The sequence below is a fragment of the Nestor notabilis genome, unplaced genomic scaffold, assembly GCF_000696875.1.
Source record: "Nestor notabilis isolate BGI_N333 unplaced genomic scaffold, ASM69687v1 scaffold2623, whole genome shotgun sequence".
NCBI classification, from domain to species: Eukaryota; Metazoa; Chordata; class Aves; order Psittaciformes; family Psittacidae; genus Nestor; species Nestor notabilis.
The window spans coordinates 1-23,512 of NW_009923088.1; the positions used below are offsets into that span (position 1 = coordinate 1).

The 23,512-nt window shown below is 37.0% G+C and overlaps 1 protein-coding gene across 1 annotated transcript; it reads left to right on the top strand.

Moving 5' to 3' along the window:
* Positions 1-1,390: 1,390 nt before the first annotated feature.
* Positions 1,391-19,668, top strand: ANO10 (anoctamin 10; the record flags this gene model as incomplete). Its single annotated transcript, XM_010011942.1, has 10 exons — positions 1,391-1,529; positions 2,586-2,765; positions 4,706-4,840; positions 6,483-6,602; positions 9,111-9,680; positions 12,069-12,124; positions 12,676-12,750; positions 13,846-14,028; positions 17,035-17,226; positions 19,486-19,668. Coding segments are annotated over exons 1-10 (1,833 nt in total), but the record flags the coding sequence as incomplete, so codon positions are not given.
* Positions 19,669-23,512: the final 3,844 nt, after the last annotated feature.

The following is a 23,512-nucleotide window of genomic DNA, read 5'->3' on the forward strand; positions in this document are numbered from 1 at the left end:
TGGCTGGGAAAGGGGACTGTGGGGTTAGAAGTGTTTTTGTGTTCCCCACGGTTCCGGGTCTGTCACAAGTTATGCTGAGCATAGGAATGAACATAGGCCACTTGGGGTCAGTGGCAGGCATTGAACTTAGGTATAGGAAATCACAAACGCATGTTGGAAGGGAACTTCAGCCCTGCCGTAGGGTTCAGCTGTAATAAACCTGAAGTTAACAAAGCTTTCTTAGTCACCACTCCAGGCATAGTGATTCTGAAGAAATTATAGAATCCCAGACTGGTTTGGGTTGGAAGGGACTTTAAAGCTCATCCAGTTCCAAGTCCCTGCCACGGGCAGGGATACCTTCCATTAGGCTGGGTTGCTCAAAGCCCCATCCAACCTGGCTAAATGAAAACTTAATGAGTAGCATGCTGTTTATACAAAAGCTCTTTGCAGAAGGTAACTGTTCTGGGAAGCTGCATTAAGTAGAAATATCTAATAATTATCTGGTGTATTTCATTTTTAAAATAATTTGGAAATTGCACTATGCACAATGTGGCAGGCATTATCCTAAAAAAATTAAAACGAATTATGGAAAGTGAATCAATGGAGTGACTCATCAAGGCAGCATAGTCGATTATTGCCAATCACAGTGCCTTATCCCTGATGATGCTTTCCTTTGGTTCATCCTGCTTGTGCAGATTTGCATCTAAAATGTTTTTAAATACTTTATTAAAAACACATACTTTGGTTCAGAGCTGTAGATCTGAATGCTGCAGAATTGTGTTCATGGAAACTGGCAAGTGAAACTAACAGAAAACCCTATTGAAATCTGTCTTGAAAGATTTTTTTGCCAGTCAAAAGCAAGTAGATACTGTTTATTATGATACTGCATATGTTTGCAGTATCGCTGTATTTTGTAGGACAATTTACATGAAATACTGAAGATTGTGATTTCTCTGTGAATCACACAACTGTTATAAAAGCTGAACTGCATCCTTAGAGCAACTTAGTTAGAAATTAAATAATTTCAGTCTTTGAACAGGAAGGGGAAAGCTGCTTAAAGACAGTGGTTAAAATCCTTTCTTCAGTGAAATTAATTGCAAAAAAATCCCTAAGCCCACCAAACCTTCCCGTCAGCTTTAAATTCAGTTTGTGGTAGGCTTTTTTGGTTGTGTGTTTTTCTGGTTTTGGGGCTTTTTTAGTTACTTTGAGTAGGTTAGTTACCAATTTTTTCTTATAATTAACACCTCTGAGATGCTATATGAAACATCTTAGAGGTATTGATAATGATATAGTGATTGATTATTGATAATGATATAGTGATCGATTATTGATAATGATGTAGTGACCAAATATTTTTTTAACACTGTCATATTTTTTTTTTTTGTTTTTGTACTTAGCAAGCTCTCAAAAGATGGCTCAAAGCTGGTCTTTCCTGGATATCTGTGAGTCTGACTTCAGGCCTCTGGTAGTAATTGAGCTTGCCAAAAGTGCCAAAGTGGAAACCATAGAATGGTTCACTAAAAGAATTGTGGACAAAAAAGCAAAGGGAGGTGAGTACAATATGACCTTCTGTAACACTTTGAAATCAAATTGGCTGTCATCATAGTATGAAGACATACAGAAAACCAGTTTTCAGGGAGTTTGTGATAATTAGCTAATCTCACTCCATTTTGTGTTTTTTGAAATTGTTTAATTGTATATAAGAGTAGAGCTTCATGCTGGTGTGATGAAAATATGATAACTGAACCCAGTTATTAATGAAAACATCAGATTAAGGTCACATGCCTGTTGAAGTCTAGAATCCTTCCTTTTTTTTTTTTTTTTTTTTTTTTTGCGGTGAAATCCTGATAACCTGTCTTTCAACACAGTTTTGATATCAGTTTTTATAGTAGTTGTCTAGAGCATCTTTCTCTTGTTGCTCATGACAACATCGTAAGTCTTGCCAAAATGAAAGCACATCACATCTACTATCCTGTCCATAAGATCTGGTACCGTATTGTAGAACGAAGTTAGATAGCAGTAAACAATCTAATCTCAATAAATTCATGTTAGATTTTAATTTTCTTTTTGCTAGCTTGTAGGCTCTTACAAAGACAATACTTCATTACTCAGTTTAGTGTATTATTCAGTTCCAGGATTTCAAGTTAGGCTAATTCATTTGTAATTCCATAGACTGACTGGGGTGGTTTTTTACATTTTTTAGAAAGACATTATTTGTGGCTGTTGTAACTTACATCTTGTGGTCAGTAATATTTCTGTGGCTGTTGGATTTGTGGCTACAAACTTGCTTTCTGGACTCTGTTAGATAAGTCAGGGTTGTTTCTATTTCAAAAGTCTAGTCTTCTTAAAAAGAGTGGGGCCATTTGCAGAAGCATTGGTTGCTTACATGATGTGAGCGTTAGGGGAGTAGATCCAAGCTAAATGGGGGGGTGACCTTGCAAGATTCTGAACACCACACTTCAGGTGCTATTGAAGCCTTAATTCATTGTGCCCTAATGCAGCTTCAGCACTCCTGATAAGTAGGTCCAGTATGATGGATGCTAAAATATAAGAGGTTTGAGACTTAATGTATTTTCTTCCTTATTTTGCCTTTCTTTACTTTAAAGGTGCACAACTGCTCGTTAAACCATTGCTTACGGAAAAAGGTGAAAATATTTATCTAGTTGGAGCTTCCCACTTAAGGCTGTTGCTGGGAGCTGAAACTGTGGGTTTGGTGAAGGAATGTAATGATAACTCAATGAGAACTTTCACATATAGCAGCAGAAAAACTTTCAAAGATTTTGCAGGTAAGGAATTTTAGGGGTCTTTGGCATTGCAAAGCTATGGCTAAAGATAATAAGCAAATACACTGCTAAATCTTTCACGGTCTTTTTATTCCTTGGAATGGTAACAGTGAGCAAAAATGGGAAGAACAAGCTATGAAAAAAATACTCATTTTTACCTATAGGAATTCAGATCATATAGTGAAATTAAAATTCTTTTTCCTTTCACATGGCTTTCACATTTTTCTTGAGTTTTACTTTATGCTTTTGTATGCAAGATTTTTGTTGAAATTAAGACAAGAAAAAATAGTTGAGAAATGTGAGTTCAGTATTAAAAATCAGCATTATGAATTAAAGTAGCGGTTTAATTTCTGTGAGCTTTGAGGCTTTCTTTGAGGCTTATCTTAGAATTACCTGGAGAAGCCAAATAGATTTGATTTTCAAATATATTTGAAAATTATTTTTCTATTATATTTGCACATCAAACAATTAAATAATTAACACTACAGAGCCATGCAGTGGAATTTGGGCATGATTAGTGAAATCATCCCTTTCCCTTTTTTATTTTGAGGGGGTGCCAGCCCAGTCACATTCTCTTAAATGTGCTACCTGTAAGGTATTTAAACTCCCTACAGTGGTAAAATTTATTTTCCTCTCGAGGTAAATATTTGAATTCCACCTTAATCTTGTTAATACTTTTCCTGTACCTGTTTGGGTGATGCCTTTCACCACATTTTCAATAAAAGACTGCTTGGGTCTGTCTGAAACAGTAATAAAGTTGAGTTTTGTTGTTTGTTTGGTGACAGTTTATTTAACACTGCTGCTTTGTGTAACTGTTGCAATGTCTCTTCTCTTCTGACCATACTTTCCTGAAATTGGAAAGCCTGGAGAAGAATTATCAGTTGCAAAGGTGTCATTTCTATTTCTTTCATGTGTTTACATCCTTAATACTAATCTGACTGCCATTGCTAACGGATTCTGTAGTAGCAGCAGGAAATCTGAAAGATAATTTTTGGTCTTTTTTTTAAACACTAATATCATTTTAGTTTTGTCCAGATCTGATCAGAGGATAAAATAATTGACCATGCTTACATGATGTGAAAAATGTGTCATCTACAAAAGAAACCTTGCAGCCTGTGTTTCGTACTAGAATTTCTAGTTCCCCAACTTACCTGATGCTTTATTTTTTTATTAGATATTTGTTGCTGGTTTAGCTTCTTACTTAGTGTATTCAGGGCCGTCCCTATAGTTTCCTGTTCCTGAGGGGGAAAAAACAATCAAGTGGGCATTATCTCAAGGAAATCAGATTGTTTTCTTGATGATAAATTGATGGGGTTGACAATAGTTTTGTTGCTGTAGCTCTTGAAAATTCAGAATTTTTGGAGATGTTTCTTATTGTTTTACCTTATTTGTCTATTTTTATAAGAACTCATTGTCTCAAATAGTGTATAATTGTGTTGCATGGGCAATAAAGAGCAAGATACCGTGATATTTGGTGTGAAATGGTTACTGAAAAGGAGATTTTCCTGTCATCTTACCGTGTTTTGTTATGAAAATGCTACAGTAACTGTATGGCATAAAGGGTTATGAAGATTCTGGGACCGGCAAATAGTGCATGCCTCAGTAATAGCCTTTCAGCAGGGCAAGAGTATGCAGTACTTACTGGTATACTATCCCAACCTCCAGCAATTAGCACTTCAGGGGTGTTTTTGTCTCTTGAGTGATCTGTTTTCTAATTCACCTGGGCAGTCAAAACTGTAGTGGCCAACACATGCCAGTTAGAGAAAACATCTTCCCAAGAAGTGTGTTTTAAACAGTGGAGTTTTTGCTAATGGATGTTGGTTGGCAGTAATTGTCACTTTGATATTTTTTTTTTCCTGATTCTGGTTGGTTTTGGTAGCTATTTGCTGCCAGAGTTGTCTTCCTATGCTGCACAGTTTCATACTACCTTCTTTTTGATTTAGACGACAATCAGAATTTCCTTACAATGGCAGAATGTCAGTATATCATCAAACATGAACTTGAAAATTTGAGAGCTAAAGATGAAAAAATGATCCCTGGATATCCTCAGGCAAAGCTGTATCCAGGAAAATCAATTGGTAAGCCAAATATTTTGTCCCATGTAATTCACTGTGTTGATGTAGGATAGTGTTCATGTTGGAAAAAAAGTAAATATTCTGCAGTGAAGAAAAATCCTTCAGACATTGAAGTCCCACTATTTTTAATCAACTTTGTTTTTTCATCTCTCCACAGCAGGAGGGCAAGAGGCAATGGATGCACAGTGCAACCAGAGAAATTCTGAATAGACATTGAGAGCATGTTTTTCACAATGAGGGTAGTCAAACATTGAAACGGGTTTAGTGAGATTGCGGTAACTGTCCTGGGAGACTTTCAAATCTTCTCTAGACAAGGCCCTGAGCAGCCTGATAAAAGCTGGAGCTACTTTGAGCAGCAAGTTGGACCAGATGACTCCCAGACAGCTTTCCATCCTCAGTCTTTCTGTGAGGATGAGACTCTGGCCTTGTATTCTTTTCAGTTGGATAATTTTCATGTATATTGATTCATCCATTATTTTTATAATTAGTACCCAAAATATTTGGTGTAAAAAAATTACATAATGATATACTTGGACTGGTTTTGTGTAAAATTACTGCAATGAATAACAGTGTTCCAGAGCTATAAATTTCACAATATGAAGGAAGGTTTTTTTTCAGTCATTAGAGTTCATTTATCCTCCCCTTTGCTTCAAGAGCTTCCTTTTCATGGGAGAAAGAAGCAATGAGAGCTAGTGCTATATTTATGGTAGCTGGAACTAATTCATTGGCAGAGATGCTGCAGTTTCTTAGGAGAATTTCTCTTTATATTTTTATGTCCTTTTAATAATAGCGTCTTTATTCATTACTGTTGGTAATCAAAGAAAGAGTAGCTCAAGAAATGTGAATGACTGTAGATGTCAGATGAGTTTACACTGGTAATTTTTTGTATAGCTAAGGTATTTTTCTGGTTACGTCAAGCAGATGCTGAGTGGAAATGGTAAATAACTATCACACAACTTCCAGTGCCTACCCTCTCCTTGTTTTGCATTTATTTTCTTTTTAATATTTCTATGGTTGTAACTTCCAAAGCAGTTAGTTAATTGTTTATCCATACAGGTAGTATTGCTTTCCATAACAAAGTTAAATACAAATTGTAGAATATTTGGTTTGTTTGCAATGAAGATGTGTTGTAATTTATGAATTAGTGTAAACTGATACTTCATATTGATAATTCAAAAATGGTTTTTGTATCTTTTCCATAATTAATACAAAAATGGTTCTTCAGCTTAGTGTTTGGGTTTGCTATGTCAGTTTGATTTGTTATGTCTTTCTTTGCTTACATGCAAGAGCCAGACCATTCCCCACAAAGCTACACATGGCATTTCAGTTCTGACCTGTGGCACTGTTTGCTTTTCAAGCTGCAACTGATTATATTACAAACCTATGGAATTGTTAATTGATGCAAACAGATTACTCTTCCAGTGGACAGCACAGTCCTTATAGGAAGAGGTCGAACTGCTGTCTATAATGAATAATTTTTAACTAACACACAAACAATTTGTTTGTTTTTAGGATTTAAAAGCTAGATTTATTTCAAAGGGGCTGTAGGCTTGCTAAGTACATCATATCACCTGGTTGCTTATCTCAACTTGACTGTCTTTGAAGGAGTACTAGGTACCTTTTTTTTTTTTCTTTTTCGTTCTAGTGAGAAGATTATTGACCAGTGGTATTCTAGTTCAGATTTTCCCACTGCATGACAGAGAAGAGTTGAAAAAGCTCAGTTACAGCTGGTATGGGCGAGTGAAAGTTGGCTATCAACCTTTAGGTATGTGAACACTTACTCCATTACAAATAAAGGGCAGGGTTTCATCTGGAGAAGTTTTCTCTTCAGTTTTTGTGAGAAGACCAAGGGTCCTTCCTAACTTCTGTGCCAGCATTTAGCCTCTATAAAAGTGAAACTACTCTGTGGAAGGTAAGTATTATACTAAGAAGTCTGTTGTTTCACTAACGGTTCACCTTTTCACATCCTCAATTACCCACTGCAGTTCTTCTCTTAACATTACCTTTCTGCCCAAGTTGCTTTGTTGTGAACCAAAGTCCTTGTTTTACCCATCCTTGCTTTTACTGGTCTTTGAATCAACAGAGTGGCTTAGGCTCTGGTTAAGGATCCACGTTTCCAGATTTGTTGACGTGCACAGTTGAGGTCTCTGCATCAAATTCTGCTTGATTCTAAGATGATCATAGGATAATCTTTTGCTGTAGTGACTTGTAGCACAGCTGTTATGAAGTGCTGCATGTACAGGCTGCTGTCTCTTTATTTTCTTTCTCATGACTGTAGGAGTTCTGTACGTAGGCTTTTGGTCACAGTTTCCAAGTTGGAGCTGTGGGGGGGCAGTTCAAAGGCTCAGCTTTTGCACTGTGATCATCTAGCTTAGAGTCTTGAAGTTGGAGCATTGTTCTTTTACCAGATGGGCAAATTTTTTCTTCTTCTAATATTTCCTGTGTAACCTCCTGGAATGGTTCAAGATTTGTGAAATTGGTAGCTCAGTGTCTGCAGATTTGCTGTCTGCAAGCTTCCATGTAACAAGTCTGTACATCACAAGTGCTTCTGGTCAGTAAAGCAGTAATGGACCAAGTCAAGACTGTTTCCTTTTGACAGGAAAGCTCCTCAGTGTCTGGAATTCCCAAAACTATTTTGAGTCGTAGGCATATCAGAAGTGTGTTTACAACTGTTTGTTTTAAATTCATTGTCTGTATGAAGACTGTATGTTGTTGCAAGCCAGCATCACATGAGTATGTTTTCCACATTGAATAAGCTTAAAATGAAAATAATCTTTAGCCTGGTAATGCGGAAAGTCAAGTTCTAGATTCTAAACCTGTAAAACTTCCTTAAAATTAAGAAAATAAAGATTTGTGAGTTTGCCTGATTATTAATCTCTAGGCCTTGCAGTTGCTTGAGATCGTTTTTGAGCTACAGGAAGTTAAAGATCTGGCTTGATAATGCCTGCCTGCAGAGTATTGTGTTAGGGGTCTTAATTGTGTGCTTGTGTTTTGTTTATGAAAGTGCGATCAATTTTTTTTTTTGACTGTCACTGAATACACACAAAATTTCAAAGTAAATCCCAGGAACCCTGTTATGTGTGTACTAATTTAGGGCTGTCTTTCATTCTGTGTGTTTAGTGTGTGAAATGGTGCTATTGACCTACACTTGAACTTGTCAGTAAATTTTGTATTAAGAGGGATGTTGGAGTGCCTTTCCTTCTTGCTTTCAGTGACTTACCTGATTGGCAGTTGTGAACTTCTGCTCTAGTGTTTTGTAAACCATAAGCTTAAGAATATTCTGGTATTGCACTTGAGGTTTTGATGTGCTAATCTGTTATGGAGAGTACAGTTACAGTGTCAATTCAGAGGTCATGATGTCGTGGTTGTTTTGTTAAGCTGATGAATACACAGCAGTGGTATACAAGCAATCTCCTCTTCCAAGCAGGCAAAGATAAAGCAGATTTCAGCATTCTAAACTTAGTTTGCTAGGAATTTCTAGATCTTATTGTGTGATGCCATGTCTAGATTGTGTTGGATAATACTCCTGCTTTCTTTTGTTAGTAGTAAGGTAAGTGACATCTTGGCCTCCTTGGAGGTAATACATCTGTCATGAAATACATCCATTAGCAGTGCACTTTTCAAGTCTTTATAACAACTAGGCAGACAACCTTGGTGAGTACAACCAGTGTGTATTTCATGTATCAGTTATCTGCTGAAGGGAATGTCTCAGCATGGCCATACTATCTGACATGTTTAAGATTTCAATATACCTTTCCAGCTATTCCTTTAGTTCCTTGAGGGCTGGCAAAGCACAGCTAGTCCTTTTTGGCCCCGAGTGGGCTGGAACAAATTTGTTCCCTAAGTGTACAGATGCCAGTGAAAAGCTTCAGAAGTTAGATGTCACTTGCTGTTATAGTTTGGTTTTTATGATGCCAAATGTCTTCTGTGCCATCCTAACCATTCAGTGATAGGTTCTGTTTGCAAGAATGCTAGTGCTTTTGATTTCTTCCCCTCCCCCCCATATATTTGATATGGTAAATATTGAGATACTTGAATTCCCTACCATCTGAATATAAGTACATATGTTTCTGTGTGTGTGTATATGTGACATAAAAATAATTCAGATAACCTTCAGAGATTTTGGAACGTGGGAGAAGGAGGAATTAAAAAAGCAGTAATATACATTGTGTTACTTAGAAAAAAACGGGTCAAGGGATTAATGTAAAGTCAAGTTTGGTACTATACTGACATCTGAGTTAAATGTAGTCTTGATTCATTTTTTTCTCTGCAGATGAGATACGCTGCTACTTCGGTGAAACCATTGCACTCTACTTTGGCTTCTTAGAATATTTCACATTTGCTTTGATTCCCATGGCTGTCATTGGGATTCCTTATTATGTGTTTGCATGGGAAGACTATGACAAATACGTGATGTTTGCCACATTCAATCTGCTCTGGTCCACTGTGATACTGGAAGTTTGGAAGCGGATTTGTGCCACCATGACACACCGTTGGGGGACGCTGATGATGAAACGACAGTTTGAAGAACCAAGACCAGGCTTCCATGGCATCCTGGGTATCAATCCCGTCACTGGGAGGGAAGAACCAGTGTATTCAAGTATTAAGAGACAGCTCCGGATTTATCTGGTCTCGTTACCATTTGTGTGCCTTTGCCTCTACTACTCACTGTATGTGATGATGATTTACTTTAACTTGGAAGAGTGGGCCCTGGCTTATCATGAGGAGAATAACTCTAACTTCAGTAGCTTGATGCTGTTTGTGCCCAGTATCGTATATGCTGTTGTGATTGAAATTATGAACCGTATCTATCGGTATGCTGCTGAATTCTTAACGTCATGGGGTAAGAAAGTTGTTGACTCTTCTTCCTTAAAGTTGGAATCACAGATGTTCAGAATTTGTTTCTTTGTAGAATACGTTACTTTGAGCTCTAGTTGAATGGAATGCTAATGAAATTTCCTGAAGTAGATTTTTACTGTGGGGTAAAAGAGATGGCCATTTTAACTTCTTATATTTATTTTGAGTGTTCTGAGACTGCAGTTTCACTTTTGGTTTAATCTCGTTTGAGTCTAGCATGCCATCAGAAGAGGTGATCCTGCCTTCCTCCTCCACTTCTCTCTGCCTTTGGTGCAGAAATCCCCCTTCCATTTAGCTCTTTGTTTGGCTATATCAATGGTAGTGCTGGCAAAAGCTGAGATCATGAGGATGGGAGCTCAGAGGTGGATGACTGGAGGGACTGCCCTGGCAGTTGCATCCATAACCTAGGATTGACGAGTACATCCTAGTCTACTGATTTATCTGTGCAGAGGGCGGAGGCACTGAGATAGTGGAACAAAGTCTAAAAACACCAACTAAATGTCATATGAGAGTGTTTGTGTATCCTAGATAAATAGCAAAGACTGATATTTCACATCCCTATTGAACTAATTTCCTTTGGGCACTCAGAAGAGATGGGGCGTTATAATAGATAGCTTTTTTCTCCTTTCTGCATGTGACATACTTGACAGATTGGGCCTTATGTTTTGTAACTTAACGTAAGGATAGTGAAATGTTAGTCTTTATTTTGAATTTTAGCACTTCTGTAGACATGTGCAGTCACTTTCAGACAAAGGTAGTAGGCGAAGCTAATGGGGAGTTAACTGGTTTGTGTAGCTCAATATGGCTTTCATTTACAGGACAGAATCCAGGTTACTAAAGCTGGGCACCCAAAAAGCAAAAGGGAGATTCATGCAGAAGTCAGAAAGAGGTGTTAAGGTAGAAATTCGTTTTGCACACAGGAATTATTTGCTCAACAAATTCTAATTGACAGCAGCAATAGTAAAAGCAAGCAATTTCTTGATTTGTATATGGCTGTTTAAGCTTTATATTTTTATATATAAGCTTTATATATTTTATATTAAGCTTTATATTTTCATTATTTAAAATGACTTTTAAATTCATATCTGGGTTTCAATTGATATTTCTTTTTTTTTCTTTTTTTTTTTCACTGTACTGCAAGAAAAAGCCTTTATGCAAAATGCCCAGTTGTGTTGACCAGGTAAACTAAAATGTTTTTAAGAGGTAACCCAAGGATTTTTTTAACCTAGATTTTTTTGGGTTTAAGATGATGTTTCATATTCAGCAGCAACAGTATGTAACTCACTACACTCACAACTTGTGCTATCCAGCGTGTTTATGCTGCTATGCTGTCAATAGGATGAAGAGCTCATCTGGCTGTCTTATCTCCCCTCCTACCTGGCAGCTACTATCTGACTTAAACAGCTAGACTGACAAAGCATAGGAAACTATGTGGGGTAATTTTAAGCATGCCCGTTGTACCCGTTTATCGTGACACCTGGTCATTTAGAGAAAGCTAAAAGTAAAAATTGCACTCAGTCACTTGACTGCATCTTCCATGTGTCGGGTCCAACTTCACACCCCTGTCAGAGTAGAACTCTGCTGTTGTGTGCTGAGCAAGGTCTGGAGGTGAAGGTGTCTCCTTTTAGCCTTGTTGACACAGCTCGTGCTTATGTGCTGCCTTCTCAGTTACTGCTCAGCCTGGGCTTTAAAGGTACAGTCTGACAAAACAGCGAAGAGAAATGGGAAATCTCCCATTCCCTTCCCTTTCCTCCTCCCTAGTAACCAGCCTTCCTCAGACATTAGCTGCTGACAGTTTATCTGAAATGAACTGAAAAATATTATCTTTAGAATGAGTAATGCATCTGTTGAACTTGATGTACTCTAGTCTTGCTTTAGAGCTTAGGATCTGATCTAAGTTGCTTGGAGATGGGTGGGAATATTTCTGTAAGCATTTACTGGTTTTGATTAAAATCTGGTATTATTTTTCATGATATATTCCAGTCAGTTTTGCATTTGTTTTCAGCCAAAGAAGAATCAATAACTAGACACATTCTATTAAGTATTGAGAATGGTGGATGGTTTTTCTGTTACAAAGTAGCTCTTCTGAGAAAGAAAGACGTAAAAGGAAAAACCTTTGCAGTAGAAAAAGGACTGGAGTTGTAGCCAAAAATATGTATGCTAATATTGTGCATTAGATTAGCTTCACAGGTCAAGTGAGATACTGATACAGTATAAATTTTTTTTGCCATAAAGTGCTTGAGGAACTATTCCCCATAAACTCTTAGTTAAGTAATTTCTCGGTAAAGTGTCTGTTTACTCCTTGTATAACAATGTCCGGTACATAGTAAGTGCTTATGCTGTTTACTAACCAATAATCTTGTTGGTATTTTAGAAAATCACAGGCTGGAATCTTCATATCAAAATCATTTAATTCTGAAGGTTTTAGTGGTAAGTATGTAGTATAAGTATATATAAACTTCAGAGCTTGATTATGATTTTTCAGATGTACAATACTGTGATTATGTCTCGTTTTAGAAGTAGGGAGTATTTCTCTTGGTCATAAAACCTTTTGAAGTGGTTAAACATAAAGCTCAACTAATATATATTGAGTAACAGTTGTACATGCTGAGAGATCTGTCATCCAACACTTATTTTAATAAAATATTTCTCTGGGGGGAAAAAAAGAATCATTATCCTAAATTAAGATCAATACATCCCTTTTGTTGCATTACCTATGGGGAAACTGCCAAAAGATGAAAGTTAAGTAGAAGGTGACATGTTTTTTTAATGTCCACATTTCATAATTGAATTTTAGTTCTCTTTGTTCACCAGGCTTTAGAAAAGCATGAAGCTTGTCAAATGAAAATCTGAATAAGACCATCATTGAAAGTTTTAATGAACAGTTTACATCTGCATGGAAGCTTTTAGTCAGGTTAAGTTAAATGATATTCTGCATTTGAACTTTTGCTTAAGTACTAATAACAAATTTTTATTTGCAGTTCAACTTCTTAAATTGCTTTGCATCTCTCTTCTACATTGCCTTTGTGCTGTTTGATATGCACCTTTTGAGGCAGGTGAGTTTCAAAAACATCTTCAGAATGTTGACAAATTTAGGAAAATAAAGGATTGACTGAAACAGGACTTCAGTTTTTAATTGCTTTTCTAAAATATTAACTTGACAATGAATATATTTCATATGTATTTTGTTAGAAATCCAACTTCCATATTTCAGTTTCTCTGGCACAGTTGCGGAATCATAATTAGAATGGAGCAATTTTTCCCTTTGTATAAATGAGGAACTGTTTTATAATTAATTCATTATTCCCTCACACAGACGAGGCTGGAAAATTTTCATTTCCTCCTTATTTCCCTTTATGTTAGAAAATGGTTTTCTCTGTAGTGCTCTTAATGAGATACTCTTGAGGATCAAGTTTATGACTACTATGAGGAAAATAATTTGTAGTTGGTATTTTACATCAGCTTTCTGTTGTTAACATCTTTTGCACGCAAATGCATGAAAATCAGGTATAAGAAAAATACTTTTTTCTCTAAATGTAATGAACAAAACAACAGAACTTCAACTCAAGATCTCTCTTCTCTAAAGAGAGCTTTAGCAAAACAGTTGACATACTATAGCAAAACAATCGTCATACAGACATGACATTCGTGACCTTTAATATACTTTAAGGTATACTGTTTCCAAGACATGTCCAGATCTACAGAATACTTAGACATTTGACTCTAGTTTGTCCTTTTCAGCACAGAGCAATGAATGGAGGAAGTTCTTTACTGTGAGGGTGGTGAGGCACTGGAATGGATAGCCCAAATAAGTGGTAAATGCTCCATCCCTGGCAGTGTTCAAGTCTGGGTTGGACAAAGCCTTGGGTGACATGGTTTAGTGTGAGGCGTTCCTGCCCATGGCAGGGAGTTGGAGCTAGATGATCTTGAGGTTCTTTCCAGCCCAAACCATTCTATGATTCTAATGGGAGCTAGAACACCTATGCTTTTCATATGCTGTTGCTAGTTTTGTTAGGCTGGCCCTTTTGTGTCATAGTATAACAACTTGCAGTGTTACTAGAATGCACAAAATTGAAACGATCATAGGTTTATCACAGTTTCACAGTTCTATTAATTGTAATTATTTTTTTTTTTTTTTTTGGTGACTTAAGAGTTTGGCCACTTTGCTGATAACTTCACAGATCCTCAATCAGCTGGCAGAATCCTTGCTTCCTTACTGGCTCCAAAAGAGGTATAACAAGAGGATGAAGAAACGCCATTGTTCTCAAGAAACAGATAAAGACCTGTCGTTAGCTGAACAAGTCAACTTGGAGAAAGAAATGGGCACCTACTGCGTATGTTTTACTACTGTAAAAGAGTTCAGACTTTTCCGGGTTGTAGTTGACAAAGATACGAGCCAGTGCAACCTGAAATATTTCTGTCTGTCTGGCCTGGCAGCTTATTTCCAGCTTAATCATTTTTGCTGGTAGTGTTGTTTATACAGGTCTGTGGTGCACTAGATCAAGAAACTGAAACAGTGCAGGATCCCAGTTACACTAGAATGAAGGGTAGGAATGAACAGCTGAATCTGGAGCTACCTAACCCTGTATCACTGGAAGAAGTACTGGTGTAGTATGCCCTTAATCTCCAAGGATAATTTAAAGGCTACCAGGATGAGTAGCCTGGCATACGGAAGGGCGAGACTGTGTTTTAGTTTGGTTTTGCAGTGATACTAGTTTAAATTGTCAATTAAACTTTAGCCTGAGAGAGTACCCATGTACACCACTCATGTCTGGGTGGTACCAGAAATGGAGGGGGCAGAAGAGAGTAATTCTTCAAACCAGTACTACTGCTGGAAGCTCTTGCTTCTTGAAGCTACAGCTTTAGCATTTGCTGTCTTCCTAGTTCCATTCCTGACCACCTCTTATCCAGTACAACTTTTAATTGTATTTAACAGATTCTTGCAATGTATTACTTGCAGTTCTAAAGGAATTGACAAAGTAGACATCAGTGTATATGCTAAGGCCTTACAGACTGGCTGACAACTTGCTTGATCAGATGCTGCAAGCATAGTCACAAGAGTCTTAATACTTTCACAGAGTAAGAATTATATGTAGACAGTGAACCTTTTATGTAAGGCAGTTTGAAATGCATTATTAATACTGTATCAGATTCTTCTCTTCCTGTATAAAGTGCCATGAAGTGGGAAGAGGAAAAAGAAATACTACCTTTGCAATTGAAAAACTGTATAAATGTTAACACTTGCCTTCCTCTGGGAAGGTTGGTATTTCTGTCATTTTATATGGAGGGAGACAGATTTAGAGAGTATGTCTGTCTAGCAAGGGAGAACACAGCACAAATCCCCGAGTTGGTGTCTGAGCTGGTGAATCAGCACAATCCAGCACTGTGCCTGCAGATAGGCCAGCACAGCTCCAAGAGCTGTGTGTTGGCATGGGGCATGGATATACGTGACTAAGTAAGTTCTACCTGTTAGACCTGAGCTGATTTCTCATTCTCAGCTGGCACATAAAAAGCCAGTGCAGTGTCTCTGAGTCACATTGTGCAGTGCTTCTTGTGCAAGCATGGATCGAGTGTTATCTGCACCTGTTGAACTGCTCTGTGCTGAATAGTTTTCCACTGGGACCTGACAGGTCAGTTGTAGAGTTATGGCTTTGCCTTGGAGGTGTTCACTGCTAGACCCAGTTTCAGTTCAAGATACCGTGTACTCAAGTCCTTAATTTTATTTTCAATCTAAAGATTTTAATTGTGCTGTGTTCATGAGTATACGATATTAGACCACTGATATGTCTGCAAGCCGTGAGCTGTCAGCAACCAAGAGTATTTCTAAAATTGGATCTGTCACAAGGGGGAAGCATTTGACTATATTTAGTAACCGAGGAGGAGTCTTGACAGAATTCTCTTTTGTTTTCCTTCTTTCACTTACTCTAACGTTTAATTCTCCTGTTTGTCCTCCTTCTCTCTCACTTTTCAAATCTCCAGCCTTAAACTGAGTTTAAGCTGTAAAAACATCTTGCAATATATATTTTTTAAAAATTTTTGCTTCTCCTTTCTAGTTCATTTTCTCCCTGAATTTCTTTGTTAATTCTGTTCCCTTGATGCCATAGTTCATGTGCTGCTCCTATGGCTGACAATGGCACATTTGGAAATTGCTTTAACATTGTATCAGACTCCTTTTTGTGCACAAAGTGTCATAAATTGAGTAGGAGAAAAAGAAATACTCCTTTTCATACTCTAAAAGTCAATCGGTACTGGGCAAAGAAATAAGAAAAGTGTGAGGAAGCAGTGGGAATATTGTGCATTTACCAGCAGGAGGAACAGAGGGAAAGACAGCTCCCTGCCTACAACAGTTGTCTGAGACAGTGATAGCAGGGACAAATGTGTGACTGCTACTCCAGTGAGAGATCCTGGACAAATGTCCCTAATGATCTTACTGAAATTCAGAGTTTGTACAGAATGTGTCCATGGAAAAATCTTAATGGTTTTAAAAGTTAGGTAGCTCCTCATGGTCTGGCCTGCAAATCGGTTTGTCAGACCCAGCTACAGAGTGTGCAGCTTGAAAATGACTTGAAAATGGTTCTTCGCTTTCACAAATAATTGCTGCAATCATGGAGAACTGTTAATACTAAAAAACTGATATGCAAATACATATAATGATCTACATGTGGATACTTAATCAGCATTTATGTACTCACATTCTTGGTTAAAAGATCAGGTGATAGACGTGTTTTGGATTTGCCAAAATTGGGCTTTTTGTTTGCACTGTTCCTTTCAGATGTCACTGCTGCATTCTGTCATTTCAGCCTTCAAGTGGGCCACTGAGTCTGACTTACCCCATTCGAAATAAACAAGTAGAAATACCAGAAAAGAGCTGCCTATCTACCAACCTACCTTTCTGGTTAGGTCTTTCATAGACAGTCTGAAATACTAGGACTTTTCTTGTCTCATTGCTCTTGGGAGAATGTTCTGCCAGTTTAAATGCATGGTGCTATTTTCCAATCCCACACAGTTCCTTCCTTTTACTGAATTAGTCAGGAACTTGAATGGGATTATTGTGTTATACAATTACTTCATGTAATAAGGATAAGAAGTACAACTTGCAGAAAATGCATTAGGCAAAAAGAAAAAATTTGGCCTCCTCTTATTAGGAAGTTTTAAGTAATTGAAGAATTCCAAATTAACTAGATGGTGGGTTTTTTTTTGTGTTGTTTTCTATCACCAGTCATTTCCAAGCAACTGATTTGGGATGAGGAAGCACGTTTACAACTATATTGATAATTCTGTGTTTCTTCATATAGTTTTTTGTAGATTAAAGTTGTTCTTCTTTTTGCTCTGTTTTTCAGGGTACTTTTGATGACTACCTGGAGTTGTTCTTACAGTTTGGCTATGTGAGTCTTTTCTCATGTGTTTATCCACTGGCAGCTGTCTTTGCAGTGTTAAACAACATCACAGAGATATACTCTGATGCCTTAAAGATGTGTAATGTTTACAAGCGTCCATTTGCAGAACCCACAGCAAATATTGGTGTTTGGCAGGTAATTTTTGTGTCTTTCTATATTTATATATTTTAAAAGAGGTTTCAGCAGACATGTTTAAGCTGTTCAACCTATCAGCTACTTTAAAATTTAGTAGGAACTTTGTTCTGTTCAATGCCTTAGGATAATATCTATTCAACTGTATGTCCAAGTGTTTTTTTTGTAGGATTTTTTGACCAAATGTCCTTCAATTGCTTTTGAAAAGAAAACAAATCCTTTAATGCTTGTATATATATGTTGCAACTGCAACAAAGCATGGCAGCCAGATACTGCCTAGTGCTCTTTGCAGCCAATATGTTTTAGAAATGATAACATCTGATGCAATCTCAGGAGCATGGAGCTCAGCAATAGTTTAAAAAACATTGAAGAATGGTAGGTAGGTACTTGGGTTCCTAAGCTATGCTTGGCTGTGTGCCCTTGTGATTACTTGTGCTCAAGCTGGCTAATTTTAAAATAACCTGGATCTGTGAGCAGGAGCTGGATCTTTCTGCACAGCCTGAGCACTTTATCTAAACAATTTCACACTAGTAGTTGTGGGTTAAGGATTTCCTGTCCTTGGTTGTTTGCCCATGCAATCATGCCATCCCTGACTGGTTTGGAGCCTGCTGAATACGCTGTGTCAGTGAGCTGATTCTGACTAAAAATAACCCTGTAAAACTCCTCCAAACCCAGAGTTTTTTCCAAAAAGAAAGAATACTGTCAAGTCATGTCCAGAGACTTCAGCATTCTGTAATAGCAAGTATAAGGAGTGCGAAGTAGGTTGGAGGAAATTTCTAGGGGACGATCCATATTCTAGTTATAGTTAACAACTTTAGTAATGATATGTAGTGGAGACAGAGGCACAGTAAACTAGTGGGTCATTTAATGTGTCGGGGTTTTAAATGTTGGTACCAAATGGAACAAATGGTAGATGAAGAAATGAAATCAGGAAACCTCAAATGAAACATATTGCAGAAACATGCAGACTGAGTATTCTGTGCAATCATTATACACGTACATAGGTTTTAATGAAGCGAACTTACAGGAGAAATCTTTTATTATCCAGTCATTAAAATGTGTGAATTATAATCTGTGTTTAAACATTTGATGCGTTTTCTCAGTATAAATTTATGCTGCCAACATCTTGATGGCATAGTGGGGTTGACCAGTGCTGTGACCATCAGATAAATGAGGCTGTGGTCATAAGTCCCAGGTGTAGCTGCAGGTGTGTTAATAGCATTTGGTTTTGCTACAATAGTTCATTTCATTCTAGGGAGTAGGCCGGAAAACTGTAACATTGATGGTACAGTCATGTTGAGTTTTTTTATAGTGTAGATTTTTAATAGTAGAAGTGCATTTGTTTTGTATGAATTAAAAATAATGACTTAAACATTTAGTTACTTGTTTCACGTGGGCAGTTAGAGCATTGGCTGAAAGATCTGTTAAAGGAATAGTGGAATTATTTGAATCAGGTGAGCTGAGTCACCAGCTTGTTGTCAAGGTGAAAGTTCCTTCTGCTAATTTGCTGTGAAAACTGCAGCAATTCAGTGTCAGTCTGTCTTGTTCCAGAGGGGACATTTCCTTACATTTCCCTATTACTTAACATTCAGACAAAACCTCCAAAACTAGAGTGTTTGGACTGACAGTCCCACTAGGAATTTAGCATTTTTTCCTTTATCCTGGAGGGAATACATGTCAGGAATACAATTGTAGATGAGTGTTATAAGTGTTATGTAGATGACTGTGAGATGAGAACACATAACACACTTCTATGTGTTCAGATTATGCGTCATGAGGATACCAGGGATAAGGCTGCTTTCCTGTCCTCTTTTTTTCCTTTAAGATTATTCCAAATTATTCAGGTGCTGATCTGGCATTACCTACTTCTAAAGTGTTAGTGGTCTCTAAATAACTTCTCAAGGTCTTCACAGTACTAGGGAATTGTGGAAGAATACGGTTTAAATTCTTCACAGCAAACGCATATAATGTGCACGTAGAGAAATCAGGCTAGAGAGCCATTCAGGGTTGCTAGGTGATCTTTGTGGTATTGCAGACCTTGTTGTGGTCTTGTCTTTGCCTGTTCTTAAAGCTGATGAAGTCTGGACTGCTTGCCAAGCAAGTCTTACGTTGTAGAATTCAAAAGGTAAAGGCAAACAAAAAGTTCAAATAATAGAACTTCCGAAGATTTAACGAAGAGAGAGGTGTTTCCCAGAGCAATTTGGGGACTGGTAAATTAGAGATAATGGTCATAACTATAAATACATTTGTGTTTTATTTCAGTTGGCTTTTGAAACTATGAGTGTAATATCCGTTGTTACTAATTGCATACTGATTGGAATGTCTCCACAAGTGAATGCCCTTTTCCCAGACTCAAAAATGGAACATATTCTGACTGTGGCATTGGTAGAGGTAAGTTTGCCTTCAAACACTGCATGTGCTTTAGTAGCATATAACATAAACTGCGTAAATTATACCCGGAAGTAGATGTCTCCCAACCTTGTATTAAAAGGAAATTAAGATTTCCCTATCAAAGAAGTGTTAAAAAATCTTGCTTTTTGATTCCTCTCTGTTTTCGTGTGCTGTGAATGTTGTTGCCGTACTTCTCCATACATTCCAAAGATACCCTGTATTTGTTGCTTTGTGTATTTCAAAAATTTAACAGTGCTATTTCAAGAAGCAAAATAACCACATTTTTGTGAACTGGTTATTTCTCTGCTTGGTTTGTGACCCCAGCATATTCTATAAAGACCTCCTACATAATCTTTAAGGATCTTTCCTGTAAGGAAGATCCTTACATACAAGTATGTATGACGACTATAAATACTAGTGGCTGTAACAGCATTTGGGTTTCATCTTTTAATAATTCTGTGTAGTAAGCACTTGAGTGTCATTCATTTTCAGACAAGGAGAGGGATGACTCTGGTCATTTTGTATAATAACTGAGATTGTAGGACTTTGCCCTTAGGTAGCTTGCTTTCTTGTATTTCATTGCCTTGACTTTCATCATTGCACTATCTTAGCTTTTAGGAACTGGATTACTTTTCCTGTGGCAAAATGTCTGGTTTGTCTATGTGTAGTTGTTAAAGTGCATCACTTTACAAAGGAGCAGCAAGTGCACACACTGTGTTGTTTTTACAGGTATTAAGCATTATGCAGTGGATTATGAGCTTGCTTTAAGGGTTTTTTACCATATCTTAATGTTTGCAGAGTTAACTCTAAATATGAATACTGTCAACTGGTTAACTGAAGTTTGAGTCTGTAGACAGCCTGATGTATTCTATTTTGCATGTGTGAAGATTTGCGTTAACCTTGGTGATGTATTTTAATATAAAACTAATTCAGCAGTTTAAACATAATGCTGTAGTTCATTACTGGACAACATATTCAGAGAGATTGTATTATGAAAACTGTATCACTAAATGCAAGCAGTATGGATTTATGGCAGCTTAAAGAGATGGGGCTATTTAGTTTTGTACAGAGAAGCAATTTTGGTGTTGACCACTTATCTGTAATTAACATTGTATGAAGGGACTGGTGGAGGCTAATGCCAGGTGAGCCAGAAGAGAGGAAAGGCAACTATTTCATACATAGAAAAGTCAAGTTTTTTATTGCTCTTCTTAGTAAAAACAACCACCTAAACAACACATAATGCACTGGTCAGAAATGGAATATTTAAAAACCAGTTTTAATCACAAGTATCCAGTATGTGTGATACTTGTAAGTATGCTGCTCTGATTTTTATTTGTTTGTTTGTTTGTTTTGTGTTACTACGAACTACTTGTTGTCTGAGAAATAACGAAGACACAAAAAACATGTGAGTCATATAGTACTTTTCTGCAGCATAACACGCCATGTGATTTTTGGAATGTTGTTGATTATAAACAATTCCAAAACTGCTAAATGTCAAGTTTAAAACTTCTGCAGTCTCACAAAGGATGGTCTTCCAGTACATTTTAAACAATATTTAACAAGTTCATGGGTGTGGGTTTAGTCGGCTTCATTTCTTTGAAGTGTCAGAGAATAGCTAAGGTTGTACAATCTTGCAGGAAGTTTTGAAACACAAGTTACAAAGTTTCTGGAGTCCAGAAAAGTTCTCCAGAGTGAAACACGTTTTACATAGAAATTTTATTTAAAAAAATATATGAAGATGAACACAACAAACATGATTTCATTCCTGTTGAAGGCAGTTTCTGTTGTGTTGACAGTTAAACATATTCTCAGTTACAGAAATTATTATTTTAACAGTAGTTATATTGTACATATTACAGGTTAAAACATTGATTTAAAAAGGTAGAAAGAAGGTAGAATTACTAGATGCTGTGGGGCTGTGAACAGTAGAAGTATGGATTTATGGCATCTTAAAGAGATGGGGCTTCCTGGGCATTTATTCCCATCTTATCTGTTACACTGGCACTTTCTTTTGTCTAGTGCATGATAAATCAGATTAGGGAATCGATCTGGGAGAAGCTGTGTGACCCAGTTCACTACTGAAAGGGAGCAGGGCAGAACCACCTGTGTGAATAAGACACAGTAGTGCTGTAGGTTTGTGCTGGATGAAATTTGTGGGACTTCTGCACCGCTTAGTCTTTCTCCTGTAAGTATTACTTCATCTACAGGAGGATCCCTAAATTACAAGAGGAGCACAAATCTCACATATTGGCAGTATTCCCATGCACCTCTACTATATTTGTTGATGATGAAACTGCATTTCAGTTGTAAAGAAAAATTCAGGAGCAGAATATATCACTTTAAACCTCTAGGACAAACCTGGTGTGTCTAAAGTACATTAGTGTCAAGGTAGGAAGAAGTTCTGTTGGATGTGTCAGGGTGTTGGTAGAAAAGCATTTGAGATCACTTAGTAGAGATTCAGAAACACATGGTACAGGTGAGTTTTTTACTTTCTGATGTTTACTGCAGGTGAAGACAAGAATATTATGGTATGTTTATGCTAGTTTGACAGCAGTTTGGCAGGCAGTGTGAAAATGTTAAGGAACACAAGAAATTTCTTTTAGGAGGCTACATATGCTTTCACATGTTCAGTTGATGGTGTAACCAAATTAAATCTTAGCTGCCATTAGATTATTTTATCAGGTTTAAGTAATTGAGACTGCAGTTGGATATTTGTATGCCTATTTGATGGAAAGCTAAACAGAAAAGCACTGTTCTTACCAAAGCCAAGCATGGGTATTGGCAATATCCTGATGGGGTTTTATTTTTCAACAACAACAAAAAAATAGTGCTTTTTTATAATAATACTGATGCTCTTCAAATGGCAAGATGTTTATATGACAATATTTTACATCAATCAGTGCATACATAATAAAGAGCTGTTTGTGATATTCTTGTAAGCTTTCTGTACCCTGCTCCTACAGCTTTATGCAAGGTAATGGTGGTTTTTGTTTTGTTTTGATTTTTTTCATTAATAGCACTAACTCTACTGCTGTCTACACTTGTGGCAGGAATAGCTATTGTGTGAGCAGAGTAAATGCTAATTAAATAGAATAATATATTAAGTATTTCACCGTAAATAATGGTAAGCATCAAAATAATAACATTTAACAATAATCTTAAAGTATTCAACCAGTGATTTTTGGTTTTGAAGAGCTGACCTGTTTTCATCAATCCAACATCTGCTTCCATGGCAACATGATTTGAACCAGGAGCAGAAGCATGAAACTCCCCTTTTTTACTTACGGATGGATGCTGAGTGAGTGCAGCAAGTGCAGTTTTCAAAGAAAAAGAAGTAGGTGAATGTCCTTAAAGCAGGAAGCAATAAGTCCTTAATAACATAATTTTAAAACAGTTATATCCCATAGCGTGCTTAATATTTCAGGCTTTACCATAGACACATACTTGTGGTATGAACCAGTTTCAAAGTCGGATATTCCAAGCAAGTGTCTGTGCTCATGTGAAACTGTTCCAAATCACTTCTGACTTCTTCCACTGATTTGAATAAAAAGAGGGAATTACTCTGAAGAAGTTTGGTGAATAGCTGGGGAGTGGGTTAAAACAAGGTGTAACCTTAATTCTGCAGTGCTTTTTTATTTTTCTTGAAAACTATTAACAGAGGGTTTTGTTCCTCATGACTATTTCTTCTTAGTGTAGACTCTCAGAAATTCAAAGAATGCAGATTAAATCTGTTTCAGGACTACTCTGAAAATTGAGTCCAAGAAATCAATTGTATGTACGACTCTTAGTAGTGATTCTTTTCTTTTCAGAAACATTGAAGTTTAACAGCACATTGGTAGGGGTATTTTGAAGCAATAGTTGTAAATTACAGACTAGCAGGAATGTATTGTGATCTCCA